The sequence below is a fragment of the Trematomus bernacchii genome, unplaced genomic scaffold (assembly GCF_902827165.1).
Source record: "Trematomus bernacchii unplaced genomic scaffold, fTreBer1.1, whole genome shotgun sequence".
Taxonomy (NCBI): domain Eukaryota; kingdom Metazoa; phylum Chordata; class Actinopteri; order Perciformes; family Nototheniidae; genus Trematomus; species Trematomus bernacchii.
In genome coordinates this window covers 199255-214546 of record NW_022987581.1, presented here as the reverse complement: position 1 = coordinate 214546, position 15292 = coordinate 199255, and the positions used below count along the sequence as shown (strand labels likewise).

Sequence of the window (15292 nt, the reverse complement as noted above, 5' to 3'; positions counted from 1 at the left end):
ACAAAAAAATTACGTTTAGAAGCCCTTTTTCTCTAATTCCACAACGTTGGATGAAATAACATTAGGAGAACGGATTAATAGCTGTTCATGGTTAACGTGTGTTGCTAACTTTATCCGGTATCCTAGCCTAATCTGTTATCATTAAACGTTCCCTAAATCTACTGATTTAGGGATAATCCACTAACATCCTTTAATACACATGTTCATTTGACTCAGATGTGCTGATAATATCCGCAATATAAATCTTTAAACGTCTTCTTACCTTTAAAAGTCCATCACGAACGGTCTATTATGCTGCAACTCTACTGTGTTGCTGGCCGCAATAGTTCCCCGGAAGTCAGCGGCAAGCTAACTTCCGGGGAACTATTGACGGCTCCACGATCCGCCATTGCTGTAAAAAAACTGGTCCATTGGAGTGAACGGAGATGTCGTAACTCTTCTATTATACGGCTCTGCTTCATCCCAATTACAAGCAATATAAACAGTCTATGTGGTTAATATTTGCCCTTTTACATTTGTTAGATCACATTAATGAATTAAAGCCCTACTTGTTTTTTGCCCGCTGACCGGCTGGTCCTGTGGCTCGTCTTTTTTTTGTAACTAGCTGATGCTCAATCTCATCCTCTTCTTCAAAGTCACTGTCAGACTCTGAATTCTCAGAAATGTGATCCTCACATTCTGAAACACCTTCCTCTTCCTCTACATTAGGGGTGTCAAACTCAAATACAAAGTGGGCCAAAATAAAAAAATGGGTACTAGTCGAGGGCCGGACTGGTTCAATGTTTATTGCAGAACTTATTGAAATGAACTTATTGCACATATTAAACCTGGAACTAACAAAGCCTAAATTATTGCCTATAAAAACAACATTAAACATTAAAGTGGACCTATCATGCTATATTATAATAATATAGTGTAGGACCATACCTATATAAGGCATATTTATACTTTTTTTTTTTCAAAATACCAAACAGATCATGCATTTTAGCCATGCCTCATTTAGCTCAATTTGAAAAATGTTATCCCTGTTTTAGCAAGGGCAGATTCTGTGAGAACAGCACCATCTACAGGCCTGGCATATGTACTACAGCGTCTCCAGCGCTTTCGAACGGCAATGGCCGGGGCTGTCTCCTCCTGATTGGTGGAGTTGCCCAATAGCCGTAGCGCCACCGTCCTGACGTCAGGACAGTGTTCAAATCTGGATCAGTTTTTATCAGATCCGTTGCAGCCCCTTTTTTAGAGATTTGGGTATGGAGGAAAATAGAGAGAGTTGTGTTTTCTGACACTTGGTGAATTCCCTGGAACACTGGGGACACATATTCATCTATAAAAGACGTACAAAAGTGCATTTTGCATGATAGGTCCCCTTTAAATAATCAGTTGCATTTATTTCTTATGGCTCTATCTGCTGCTTTTCCGGAGTCATTTCTTATGATTACATTTTTCCACAGGCCAACAACAGCTTCAACAAAACTATTTCACTCAAAGAACAAACCAAACATGCCCTGTTGCTGTGAGAGAAAAAGTGCAGAAGGAAACATCCATTTAAACTCAGTGTGCTGCTCTGTGATGCTAGTTCAAGCCAGATACTTGGCATCTCATCTTGAGTGCAAGTTCATCAATGTTTGGGCTCAGGCTCTGAGCTGAGGAGCTCCTCAGGACTAAGTGAAGGTGTGCGTGCAATATACCGGCAGGCCAGATCTAATAGTAATTAGAAATTATCCTGCGGGCCGAAATTAAATCCACCACGGGCCTGATTTGGCCCCCGGGCCTTGAGTTGGACACATGTGCTCTACATCATCATCAAATGGTTCTCTCTCTTCCAAAATAATTTGCAAGGCCCTCTGAGCATCTTTTGGCCATCTTGATCAGTTGTGATAAGGACCCAAACTGGCGAAGCTTTATTTATTGTGTCTCGCCCCAAATGTACAGCTTGGATAGAGTGTGAAAAAAAATAAAGATTGGTTCACGCAAAACATAATGCAGGAATGTGAGAGCAGACAGGTGTCCGTGCTTGAATTCATCAACAATGTTGCAACCTTGTGCGGGAATGGCAGGGGCAGAAACACAAAGTCTCACACACACACACACACACACACACACACACACACACACACACACACACACACACACACACACACACACACACACACACACACACACACACCAGGATGCACTGCACTCTTATAATGACCACAATGTGTCTAACCCTGATTTGATCTTGATTACATACAGGATGTTTGGATGTTTGAACCTGGGGCTAACAAAAGTGTAGACAGTGTGTGTGTGTGTGTGTGTGTGTGTGTGTGTGTGTGTGTGTGTGTGTGTGTGTGTGTGTGTGTGTGTGTGTGTGTGTGTGTGTGTGTGTGTGTGTGTGTGTGTGTGTGTGTGTGTGTGTGTGTGTGTGTGTGTGTGTGTGTGTGTGTGTGTGTGTGTGAGAAATATTGAACGAAAGGGGGAGGAAGAGATGTCATTACCTGTCCTTTGTTTCCAATTTTGTTATGTATGATTATACATTTCACATTTACACCAATTAAAAAATATCCACTACTAGTTTTTCATTTATTATTCTGCATTATAAATGATTGCAGTTGAAATGCAATGGGTGTTTGAATCCCTGTGATATTTGTGTAAATTATAGGTTGTCTCTCGTCCGTCAATCCTTTCATCCAATCGAATGAGAAGGGGCGGGACATGACGTTGGGGTATTAAATAAAGGCACGCTGCGTCTCCTGTGTTAATCCTGTTGTGTTTTCTGTCTGATAGCAGCAAGGATTAAAGTCGTCAAAAGATATCCAGGTATTTATAACATTTTAAAGCTTATGTCGTTTTTTTGGCTGCATTACTTTGATATATTTACAAGATAAAACGCTGTTGTAATGATTTAAACGTGTTAAAAGGTAAAATGTAACACTAAATGGTTGTTATTTGTATGTATAAGCCTGTGACATAAGATTTTCAACTACATAATTACTCTCTAGCTATGTCAGATTGACAATAAAGAACCTTGAACCTTGAACCTATATGTGTGTGTTTGTTATATAGGCAAGGCAAGGCAAGGCAAGGCAAGGCAAGGCAAGGCAAGGCAAGGCAAGGCAAGGCAAGTTTATTTATATAGCACCTTTCAACACAAGGCAATTCAAAGTGCTTTACAAAAATGGAAGACATTCAGAAAATGGCATTTAAAATCAGTCATTAAAAAGAAAAGATAATAAAATAAACATTAAAAGAAAAAATACATGGATAAATGGTAGAAGCTTGCATTAGAAAATATATGCATAAGTGAGGAAATAATGTGGTTTTCTTGTATTTACAGTAAAATAAGCATCATGGCTCTGGACGGAAGTGGCCTCCTCTGCAAATACACGCTGTTCATTTTCAACCTCATCTTTGCAGTAAGTGGTTTAATAATTATGCTACTTCCTATCTTAATTCTTCCCTTTTTTTGTTTACTTTATAGTGTTCTGTGCAACGCTGTGAAAAACTAATGGTTTGTAGGTGTTTCCGAAGGTCGTGTTAAAGTTGTTGGTGTGGTTGAGGTGGCGCACTTTAGGTTTCGTACCTGCGAATACCAGCTTCCTGAGAATTTCTCTTCCTGAGTTTTCTCTATTGTTGCAGGTATTATCTGTGGTCACATCCAGGAAGGAGAAAGGAAAACAACATCTTTAAAAATAGGGGTCTCCAAACTTTTCCCCCCGAGGGCCACATAAAGAAACCTATACTAATGGCTGGGCCCCTCACTACAAGTTCATTTAGTAAAATCAATCAAATGTAGGTCAATTATGCCTGATGATTGAATAAGCCCCAAAGACCCCGTCGGCTGGTCCTTTTTTTTTTTCACAAAAAAAAAAAAAAAAATGTATTTTTAATTTTTTAATTTTGTATTAATTGTTTTCATTTTCATTTTTTTTCTTTGGATGGAATGAATACCTATGGTGATAATTCAATGTAATACACCATTTTTATAGTCTAGTACCTGAAAAAGGTCAAATGGCACTGATGGAACCAGATGTACCCAAATGTGCCGAAAGCTTATTCCGCCTGGAATTTTTTTTTGCTAAACCTCTCTAAAAAGGTCAAATGTCACTTGTTTTGCCTCAATCTTGATACAGGGTACTTATTATATGTTATAGTTTGGATTCCTAAAGCTTTTAGTCTACCATCCCACCATTCAAGGGTGGTTTTCACTATAAGTAATGTTTTTTCTTTAGGCGGAGGTAAGAATTTACCTTTTTTTGCTATGTTCCATCTGAATTTACTCTGACTGAGAAAAATCTATATTGATTCTGACACTTCTACATCCAACTCACAGATGTAACCTTGCTTTGATAAAAGAAATTATTCATATAACCCTTTTACAAGTTAAGTTGTAGTCATTTGTTTTGGGCATGTCATTTTCGAGCCTGAAACCTGAAAAACAGGCTCGGGGCTTAACAGGTTAAGAAACAAACAGCCTACATCAGTGTTGGCAGCTCATTCCTTAAAACAGAAGCCTCAGATTGCTCATAATAAAGGGAAATATGAAGGGCCTATTTCAAGCTTGTTATCTGAATAAGTTATTGGGCTTTTTCTTTTGAATCAACTAAGATTTGTTAGAAGATGTTTTCAACTTTAATTGAATGATTCTATTGGAAAAGTGGGCTTGGTCACACATGACAAAAAATACTTGTTTTTATTTTACCTTTATGTTGAATTGACCTTTTAAGGAAATTCAGTAGCAAATATCCACTTTTTTTTTACATGAAGGTTTATGTACAAATTCACTTAAAAATTAACAATGATAAATAATATGAAAGGGCAGGTTACGAAATCCTATACATAAACCCCATAATATGCATACACCTAACTTCCTAACCCTAACCCTTGGAGTTAATAAAGATATTAATGATAACAAATATATTATTGCTCTTTTTTACTCATATCTATATCACTTTTACTTTCTTTTTTACATTTTTAAATTCCACTGGTGTAATATGAAAAATAACATAGCGATTAAGCATGGTATTCTCTGTTTTGCACAATTATTCATATAAATTCAGATCTAATTGTGTCACCCTTTGGCTAGAAGCTGGGCCCAGCAGTCAAAACAAGATCTCAGTACTTTTATTTAGTTTTTCTGTCTCTGCTATCATGTTGCCCTGTGGTTGTTAATATTTTGTGGTTTGACAGTTGTTAGTGTTACATGAAACCTTTTATACCACACAGCGTGAACAAACCCGAAAATACATCAGCGTCCGAAACCATAAATCTGAATGTGAAACCGTGTGAAGCTTTGTGTCTGATGCACATTCACACTATGGTTATTAGGGCCCGAGCACGAGAGCGCTAGGACCCAACGGCGTCCTAGCACGAAGTGCGAGGAACCTATTGTTATTGTAGGAATTATTATACGGCTGCCGTTTCCTCTTTTTGAGGGCTTTAGGATGCGCCAAAAGTTGTATAATTTTGCACGGACGCCAGGACCGGTTAAAAATTTGACATTCTGGAGTCAATGGGTTCAAATCAAGCGACAAACTCTGGGGAAGAGCCGGGACGCCAATACGGAAGTGCCACAAACTGCAGTGCATATATTGGCCGATAGGCGATGACTGCAGAAAGGAGCAATTTCCATAGACCCCCATGTTAAAATGCCCAATTTCATAGCCCTGGATGCAATAAATATTATTATGTATATAGTTAGATTCCACCTTCATGATTATGAATCTGTGAGTGAATTGTTTTCTAACGCATTTTATTTATATTAGGTCTTAAAGTTTTTGCATAAATTAGGGCGTGGTCACATTGAGTGACAGCTCTGTCAAGTGACTGCTGCTGTTAGCTTCTTGTCTCTCTGCTAGCTGCTCCGTGAAGCTACAGGGACTCTGCCTGCTCAGTTCATCCAGGGAACACAACTTGACCCCGGCCGTGTTTGTTTGTTCTTCATGCTTATATATCGGACTATTGTGACTCGCTCTGCGGTTAAAACAGACGGTGCATGAATGCCGTTTTGCGGTAAGTGAAATTCGAGTACTTTATTTATGTGTTTATGATTTCAATCAGCTACGTAACGAATGTTAAGGCTTGGGTTTGCGTGTAAGCGAGTGGTAGCTACATCGGTGCTAACGATGCTAATTTTAGCCTCCAAGTTAACTTAAAACCATAGACTGTATATATAAAGGTTAAAACGAAATAGACAAGTGTTAAGCGTTAAGTGGGATAATACTGTAGAACAAAAGGCTTCTGTTTGAGGTTGATAAAATAAGGTCATCCTTGTAACTTAGAGAGATATTTTATTATGTAGGTAGGAACTGTATGCATCGCTAAGGTTAATTTAAATTGGCTATGCTCAAGTATGTAGACAAGCTAACGTCGATGTAGTGTATGTGAAATCAACCTCACAATAAGATGTGTGTATATTACAATTATTAATGTCATATTTCAAGATGATTACTTAGATATTACAATATGGTTGGTTGAGCTGGAGTTCATTATTGAGCTTACACGTTAACGTCACAGTCATCTGAAGAACAAACCCAAACCTTGTTGTTTTTATTAATTGCATTACCAAATTGGTATCAAATAAACAGTAAGCATTGGTAACACAACTTCCAAAGTTACAGTAAAATAAAATAAAAAGGACCCTGACTCGGGCAATATACAATCCAACATGTTCAACAGAAGATAATAAGTTATATTGTCTGTACACATGGTTCTTTACATGTATATCTGTTTGTTTAAAGTGTCCAGGTGATGCAGACAGGCTGGACCAGAGAGTGAGAGACAGCACTGGACTCCTCACAGCAGTGAACTTCAGCACAGGTACAAATACTCTTTTTTCATACTGTACAAAGAATCAAGAAAGATATTGGTTTAAATAAATGAAATATTGACTTTAATACACTGATATACATTCCATTAAACAATACTAAATACTAGATCACCTACACATCAGTGAAGTTGAGGGTTTTTTCCATGCAAAGGGTTACATTTAGATGTTAACAAGCAATATGACTGTCAGCTTTCTAATTTAATGTATTGAAGGCAAAGATATATAACGCATAGTGACAACTGCTATTTATCTCTCAATATTGTCTGTAAAAACGTGGTAAAAGTTATTCTTTCAGTGAGACAACAGAGCAAGCTTCTTTTAATAACAGTTAAATATTATTTTGATAATAAAATAAATGTCAATGTTGATGAATTTCATACTGTTCATTCATAATCTGATTGTCTTAGTAGCTCACTGTTGAAATAAAAAAAAACATTACAATTACAAAATAATTATATCTACAGCCCCTAAACACAAACACACCTCTTTCATAAATAACACACTTGTTCTGCAATAATATGTTTTATGTTTCCTGTAATTTTTGTTAGGAAAGGACATGCCTGAAAGACACGATTCAGCATCTCCTCTTTCTCCGAGGGTCAAGAAAAACATCCAATAGGAAAATTAAAAGCTGATGTTATGAGATTTTAAGACCAGTACAGGACATTCACTAAGAAACTATTTTTATTGTGAAAACACAGTCAGCTGATCGAATGCACCTATTTCCACATCTACACTCCATCAGCTGATTATTTCTATTTGCCTCACTTTATGAGCTTCACAACATGTACCTTGTACCGCAGAGTTTGCAACGCAAATAAATGGGGCCAATCTTCAGTCGGATGTGAATGTGTAATCTAACATTTTCAGTAAGAATAATGGACAAAAGGAGTGCAAATACAAATTCAATTTATTGAAATGTGAACCAAAAGTGAATCAAACATGTTTTAAATAAAAAGCACATATGGACAGAAGGTGTAAACCTATTAAATGTATAAGTAAACACATTTAGTCAAATAAAGTGACAGACTAGGCCTGATCAGGTGGTATCAGCTATGCATGGGCTCCTCCATCAGGTCTGATCCTCCTCGCTGAGGAAAGACCCTCAGTCCTCTCCGGCCAAACCAACAGACAGGACGTCCCTCCGGCCATATCCAATGTGATGCTAACTTGGGAAGAAAATAGTTGCTAGCTCAATTGGGGAGGTCGTAAGCTAACAGAGAATGTACCATGTTTGACGATTTACATGTCAGACCTGCCTGTCTGCCTGGCGCATCAACACACACACACACACACACACACACACACACACACACACGTTTGCAGGCCTGTTGACTGTTAGTCCAGCAACACCCTCTGCTGGCGGCACATTCGATTACAACAGACACCTATACACTCCACAACACACACCTACTCACTGTACAAAACACACAGCTCCTAAAGCATATAATATATATCAGGCTACAGCCATTGTACATTTTATTATGTGAAGCACTATATGGTTTCATGAAAAATATCTAGTGTTTATTTGTAGATATCTACTAAAGCATACAAATAAAGTGTGTAATGTAGGCCTGTTACATATATTATTGACTGATATATATTATACACACTGTTCTGCTTTCTGCACTGACCTCAGCAGCTGTTCTCACTGTAAACATCGCGTCACAATGAAAGCAGTTGTATAAAAAAAAGAATAGCCTAAGGGAGATGTGATTAGTGAGTAAACAAACGGTAAAGGGCAGAAAGTCTGATGCACATTTGATCATCTTAAATAACTCATAATCACAACGGGAACAGTTTGCAGAGCTGTGCTTCGTTAACATAAGTCCAGCCATGCGTCACGCCTCTTTTAAACATCACTGTTAGCTGTTACCCTCGGTTATAGCTCCTCCAGAGACACTCCTCTCTCCTCTCTCCTCTACATCAGTGTACCCAGTTTTAATTCTTTGTGTTTTTCTGTGGTTGTGCAGCTGGTGGGGTTTGTGTTCCTGGGTCTGGGCCTGTGGCTGAGGTTCAGCGATGGCACCAGAGTATTCTATGAATTCGATGACTTCTCAAGTACATTCAATATGGGTCAGTACATATGTGGCATGATTTCTCCAGAATAAACATATTGTGTGTCTGAAACATATTTAATCACAGATCTTTATATATTTTTTTAAGCGGTGACTGTCCTGATTATCACGGGCTTGGTGATGCTGATCGTCGTCGTGTTTGGAGTCTACAGCGCCTGCAACGAGAAACGATGCGCTCTGCTAACGGTGAGACTTCTTAACACAGTGACTTCTGTGTATACAGCCATTTTATGTGATTGCAAAAGCCTGCCTTACACAACTGGCTTACTGTAACTAGTGCAGAACTCACTTTTAGATATGTTGTTTCCTTTGTCTAATATGCAAACATAACAACCTGAAAAGGAGCATTATTTTCTCAGTTTCCTTTTGAGAAAGTTCCACATGCGAGCGAGGAACGGAGAATGTATAAATATTAGGGCTGTCAATAACGTTAATAACGCGTTAACGCAAAAAAACTTAACGCCACTAATTATTTGAACGCGATTAACGCATGTGTATTTTTTGTCCTCGGCCGCCCCGTAGTTTCAGAGCGCATTGAGATTAAAATACCATCTACAAGCTGATGCTGACAGCCCCGCTCCTGCCGCCCGCTTGTGGCAAGGCAAGGCAAGTTTATTTATATAGCACCTTTCAACACAAGGCAATTCAAAGTGCTTTACAAAAAATGAAAGACATTAAGAAAATGGCATTTAAAATCAGTTATTAAAAAGAAAAGATAATAAAATAAACATTAAAAGAAAAATACATGGATAAAAGTTACAGTGCAGTTTAAGATGTGAATAGTTCAATTAAAAGCGGCGACTAAAAGAAAAGTCTTCAGCCTGCAGACCACACTTCCACGCTCACCGGCAGGCCCGGACTGGCCATCGGGAGGACCGGGAGGGTGTGTGTATGTGTGGTGCGAGCGAGGCACACCTTACGTGTTGTTGTTGTTGTTAGCATCTGGTGCTAGCTAGCTGCGCTAACGGATATAAGGAGCTGTTTCAATGAAAACAGAGGAGCGACATTTCGCCGACAACTGCGCCGAGCACTTGACTTTATGCAGGTAGCCAGACAGTGGGACATTGTACGAATAGTCAGCACACTCAGCACGGATAGTGCGCGCAACATGATTGCAGCGTCCAGGCAGCTCCCGTTCGAGCATATATGCCTTGAGCTGCACATAGCTCCAACGATCCATCACAGTGTCTCCACATTCTCACACACACACACACACACACACACACACACACACACACACACACACACACACACACACACACACACACACACACACACACACACACACACTTTGTATTGTATTATTGTATGAGAGAGGTTCCAGGTTGAATAGAATATTTATAATGTTCAGGTTGTTGTGTTTAATATTCATGAGAATATTTGTAATGGTCAGAGGTTGTTGTGTTTAATATTCATGAGAATATTTGTCATTGTTCAAATGATAATAAACAAACATATAAAGCATATTTGTCCACTCATATGTTGATAAGAGTATTACAAACTTGAAAAATATCCCTCTAAGGTACATTTAGAACAGATAAAAAATGTGCGATTAATTTGCGATTAATCGCGATTAACTATGGACAATCATGCGATTAATCGCGATTAAATATTTTAATCGACTGACAGCCCTAATAAATATCCTTCAGTTTCTCAAGAAATCAGCTGGGTTTACTTTCTGCTTCCTCTCTGTGTAGTTTTCAGCACTGGTGACCATCCTGGCAGTTGCTGTGGTTGTTTTTGGAGTGATTGCTAATTCCAGGAAAGTTGAGGTAAGATGGAACGAAAACAAACAAGAGAAGAATAAATGTTTAAAATGAAAATACTTTATGTATGTTCATGAAATTGTGTTTTATTTTTCAGATTGGATTTAGCATTGCGGACTTCTACTATAGCATATATTCGCTGTGTGTGGCTAACAGCGACCCAGTTCTTGCTGTCACTCTCACATTCATCCAAAAACTGGTAAGCACTTTATTTCCTTCTTCCATTTGTTAAATGGAAGAAGATTACAACTTTAATTCAAAATTGTTGTTTGTCTTATATTGTTTCAGACTTGAGATGGCAACATGAATTACTCACACCGAACCAGAGTGTTTTTAATATAATATAAAATAAAAGACAGCATGAAATAAATGATTCGAATTGAATAAATTGTGTAAATACATAAATGAACCAACATTTTATTCAAATAATTGATTTGAAAAATAATTTAATTTAATTTAAGTGCTACTTAACTAATAAATAACCCCAAAAAAACACATGTTATCAATAAAAACTCTCCAAACATATAACTAAAATGAGTATTTAATAATATCTTTGGAGTCAGTTTTTATTCTAAAAAATCTCTTAATTCATTGTCTTATTTATATAATTGAAAATGTGTTTAAATGAGAGTAGATTTGCTTATTACTCATGTCTTTATTTACTTCCACATTGATTATATAATGTGAGATGTAAAATATGTGGTTGTGATTCTTATTTATTTAATTGTCAGTGTTTTAAATCTCCCTTCATCTCGTTCCTCTGTAGCTTCACTGCTGTGGAGCGACCGGGATACCGTCGTTAGACTTTGCCAAGGAAACCTGTCCCGACCCAGACTCCTTTTCAGATCCCTTCACGATGGATGTAAGTTAATGCCACTTAGCATTTTACTGTCGTACTTTAGCCAGCATGCTAATGTACTATGCCAAATCCAAGCTTATATGTGTCCAGTATTGTATGAATTTGAGTTACGATATTTTTTAAAGACACTTACAATGTGGGTTTACTGTCGATTAATCACTAGTCGACTAATAAAGTCTTAATCAAGCAATTTTTCATTCATCGAACATCATTTTACCTCTTCTTTCATTTTTATTTTTTTGTATTTCAACGTTTATTATCATGATTTAGCCTGTTAGCAATTAAATATGACAACACAAAGTTAGTATATCCGTCCAGTATCGTTTGATTTGAGTTATGATGTGTTCACTTAAGACAGTATTACAATGTTGGTTAACCTGTATTTGAAACGGACAAATAAATAAAAATATATAATATTCGACACGTTTACTAACATAGTTTAGCCTGTTAGCATGCTAGCAGTTAACTATGACAAAACTAAGTTTGTATATCCCTCCAGTATTGTGTAGGATTTTTAGTTAGTATGTGTTCACTTAACCTGTTAAACCCCATAACGCATCATCTGCAGGAAACAGCGTCTGAGGGCTTCTTAATATTTAATAAACTATGAATGTTTCATATCCGGCAGTGGCTCAGTCAGTAGGGGCTTGGACTGGGAGCCGTAGGGTCGCTGGTTCAAGTCCCCGACCAGACCTAAATATGGAGTGTGGACTTCTACTTGGAGAGGTCCCAGTTCACCTCCTGCCCTGCCGTGGTGCCCTTGAGCAAGGCACCGGACACCCCCCTTCCCCCCCCACTCCCATTGCTCCCCGGGCGCTGTACAATAGCTGCCCACTGCTCCTAGTACTAGACTCCTTGTACTAGGATGGGTTAAAAGCAGAGGCCAAATTTCACTGTGTGTGCTGTGTGCTCTGCATGTGTGACCATTAAAGAGGGTTTCATCCCTCCCTATTCTATTCTATTCTATTCTTCTATCCATGTAACGGGGAGAAACTCAGCTAACTGATGATATGAACAATTTTTAGCAAAAGAAAACACAAGACTAACGCTGAGCCTCTGAATTAGCCCTGAGCGAAAAAATGCTAACACCGTTAGCACAGAACTCACGGTATAAAACCCTTATTACTTATCGTAAATGCAAATCCAACCCATCGATTAGCATCGTGAGATTACACAGATTTAACACAAAAATTAACATCTATTTTTCATATTTTCCTTCTAATATTCGCCACGTTGTTAGCATGCTAGCAGTTAACTGTGATAAAAGTTTGTATGTCTTTCAAGTATCGTTTGATTTTGAGTTATTATTGTTCACTAAAAGACACTTACAATGTAGGTGTTTGAAACGGATACAAAAAACACCCCTTCCCTCCTTCTCTTAGAATATTTACCACATTTAGTATCTTTGTTGCTAGCTTATTTTAAACTGTTAGCATGCTAGCAGTTAGCTATTTTTTACGAAACTAAGTTTGTTTATCTGTTCAGTGTTGTAAGATTTTTTAAGACACTATAACATGTGGGTTTACATGTCTGACAAAAAATAAACCTATTCTTTCCCTCTTTTTCTTAGATTATTTGCCACATTTAATATCTTAGTTAGCCTATCTTAGCCTGTTAGCAGGCTAGCAATTATCTCTCCAGTGTTGTAGGATTTTGAGTTAAGATTTGTTTTAACTTTAGAAATTAGTACATTCTAGGTTTATATGTGTTAAACCGACAATAATTCCCTTTTTTCTTGGTGCTACAGGCTTGTCCTGGGGTGATTGTTGATGTCTTCATCAACAAAGCACCGCTGGTGATGGGCCTGTTCGTCGGAACTGGAGTTATTTTGGTAAGAGTAGTGAATCTTGTATATCTTGTTGAAAAAAACAGCTCCATTCACTTTCAACATTCTTCATTTTGTCGTCTCTCATTGTTCATAAAGTTATTACTTGTGGTCTAACCCCTATGACCTCCTTTCTCTCTTTTAAAAAAAACTCCTCCCCCTGTCTTGATTCCAACTAATATTTCCTTAACCTTTTTTCACTCTCTTCATCACTGCTTCCCAAAAGCTCCTGGCTTTGATTTGCAGCTCAATCCTTGCTAAAAAGCTCAAGACCCCATCCTCTCCTCAGTACATCATCCTGACTTAGTCTCCACCATCTCAGCTTGAATATATCCCCACCTCCACCTCCATTTCCTACTCGTACCCCGAACAGAAGCCGGTGGTCTTCACACCTCTGACTGTGGCCAACATCCCCATAGTTATAACTTAGAGAGCACTTTTACCACAATGCTCGGGCATAGAGGATACAGATCTGGGTTTATTTTCACATTCACATTACTTCATGTTCATCTCTTCTGTGCATGCTCACTGTGGGGTCTCTTCAGCTCCCTTTAAAGGAAAAATCCACCCTTAAAGGCACAAATATAACGGCACTTAAGTTATTGGATCTTTTATGTTGTTTTACGTTTTTATTCCATTAGATAATGGAAAAATGCTTATCTGCAAATATTTTCCAAGCACTACTAAAGAAGGGGAATGAGAAATATTTAAGCAAAAGAGCAATTATTTTTCAATACATTTTTTTTAAATGTGTTATTATTTAAATACTGCACATATTTAAGAACCTTAATTTGTTTTTAAGCGTGTTTATCTATGGTCAAAAAATACATATATCCAGGGTTGGATTTTTCCTTAAAGTGTCTTCATATCTCATTTTGCCTTCCACACAAGTCTCTTTGTGTGGCTGCATGCTAATTGCTAGCCTGGGCTGGTACCTGTCTTACATCAAAACTCATTCTGTGGCTGGTGTGACCCGGGTGAGGAAGCCTGGCTCTTATTCCCATCCCTCCTCTTCACCTCCCTCTGTGTCTGAATGACAGGTTGTTGCCCTGGTCTGCAGCATTGTCCTCCTGACACTGACCAAGAGAGAGCAGCAGGAGATCACTGCGCGATACAACCCTCCAACAGGAAGTTATCAAACCCTCCAACCAATTTTGTCCTGCAAATCCCTCGTCGGCTGGACGAGCTACTAACGTTAAGCTACGAGTGGCTACTAACGTTAGCTGCTGTCTACTTCTCCTCCCAGCTCGATCATCTGCCATGCTGTGGATCTTTCTGTGTTTCTGGCTCTTTCCCCATCTCTGGTCGGCAGGTCCAGGGACGTGTACACACAGAGTGGCGAAGTCACGCCCATCTACTTCCGGTCCATGGGACCTTATTTCGGAAAAATAATGTATTGAAGTCAATGGAGAGAGAAAACTTATCTTTCGATCCCGTTTGAATTGTGCCATGAATTACACATATGATGTTTGTCAATCTTAAAAAATAATTTCCATGTCAAAAAAGTCACAGTTTGTCGTAAAACTGTTGAAATATAAGACTATGAAAAATACGCAACTAGAAAGACTACAAATCCCAGAGTCGCGTAAGTGATGTCACAATTGTTTTTCTCCACTAAGAGATAGCTAAGATCAGCGCCATATAGATAGAATCTATCTATATGGCGCTGGCTAAGATAAGATAACTTTAACAAGATGCCTGTGTGCTTAGTACCAGGTTGTTATCATACCAGCAATGGGTCTTGCTCGTTATTTCGCTTCCCGTCTGATGAAAGGACCAGGAGTGGCTTGATCAAGTTAGATACCTAGCTAGTAGCTAGCACGTTAGTTAGCATTACAGCCTTGTCATTTTTATTAGCCTTAACATGAAGTAACATTAAGTAACCCAAAATGTTAAACAGTAGTAGTCATATTTCATGAACCCTTTGAAGAGTACTGTCACCGGTGTGATCATTCT

The 15292-nt window shown here is 38.3% G+C and overlaps 1 protein-coding gene across 3 annotated transcripts in view; it reads left to right on the top strand.

The window, feature by feature from the left end:
* The window catches only part of LOC117479910 (CD81 antigen-like), a 31693-nt gene extending 16991 nt beyond the window's left edge, over positions 1–14702 (top strand). The window contains exons 3-11 of one of the 3 annotated variants that reach the window (XM_034127022.1): positions 2767–2799; positions 3317–3395; positions 8782–8884; positions 8975–9072; positions 10584–10658; positions 10750–10851; positions 11419–11514; positions 13259–13342; positions 14377–14702. In XM_034127022.1, coding sequence (XP_033982913.1) covers positions 3330–3395; positions 8782–8884; positions 8975–9072; positions 10584–10658; positions 10750–10851; positions 11419–11514; positions 13259–13342; positions 14377–14529 — 777 coding nt within the window. In that variant the 5' untranslated portion in view covers positions 2767–2799; positions 3317–3329 and the 3' untranslated portion in view covers positions 14530–14702. Of the gene's footprint in view, positions 1–2697; positions 2800–3316; positions 3396–8781; positions 8885–8974; positions 9073–10583; positions 10659–10749; positions 10852–11418; positions 11515–13258; positions 13343–13562; positions 14078–14376 lie in introns of those variants that run through there. The other 2 variants (XM_034127023.1, XM_034127021.1) reach the window with 2 other exon arrangements.
* The last annotated feature ends 590 nt before the right edge of the window (positions 14703–15292 follow it).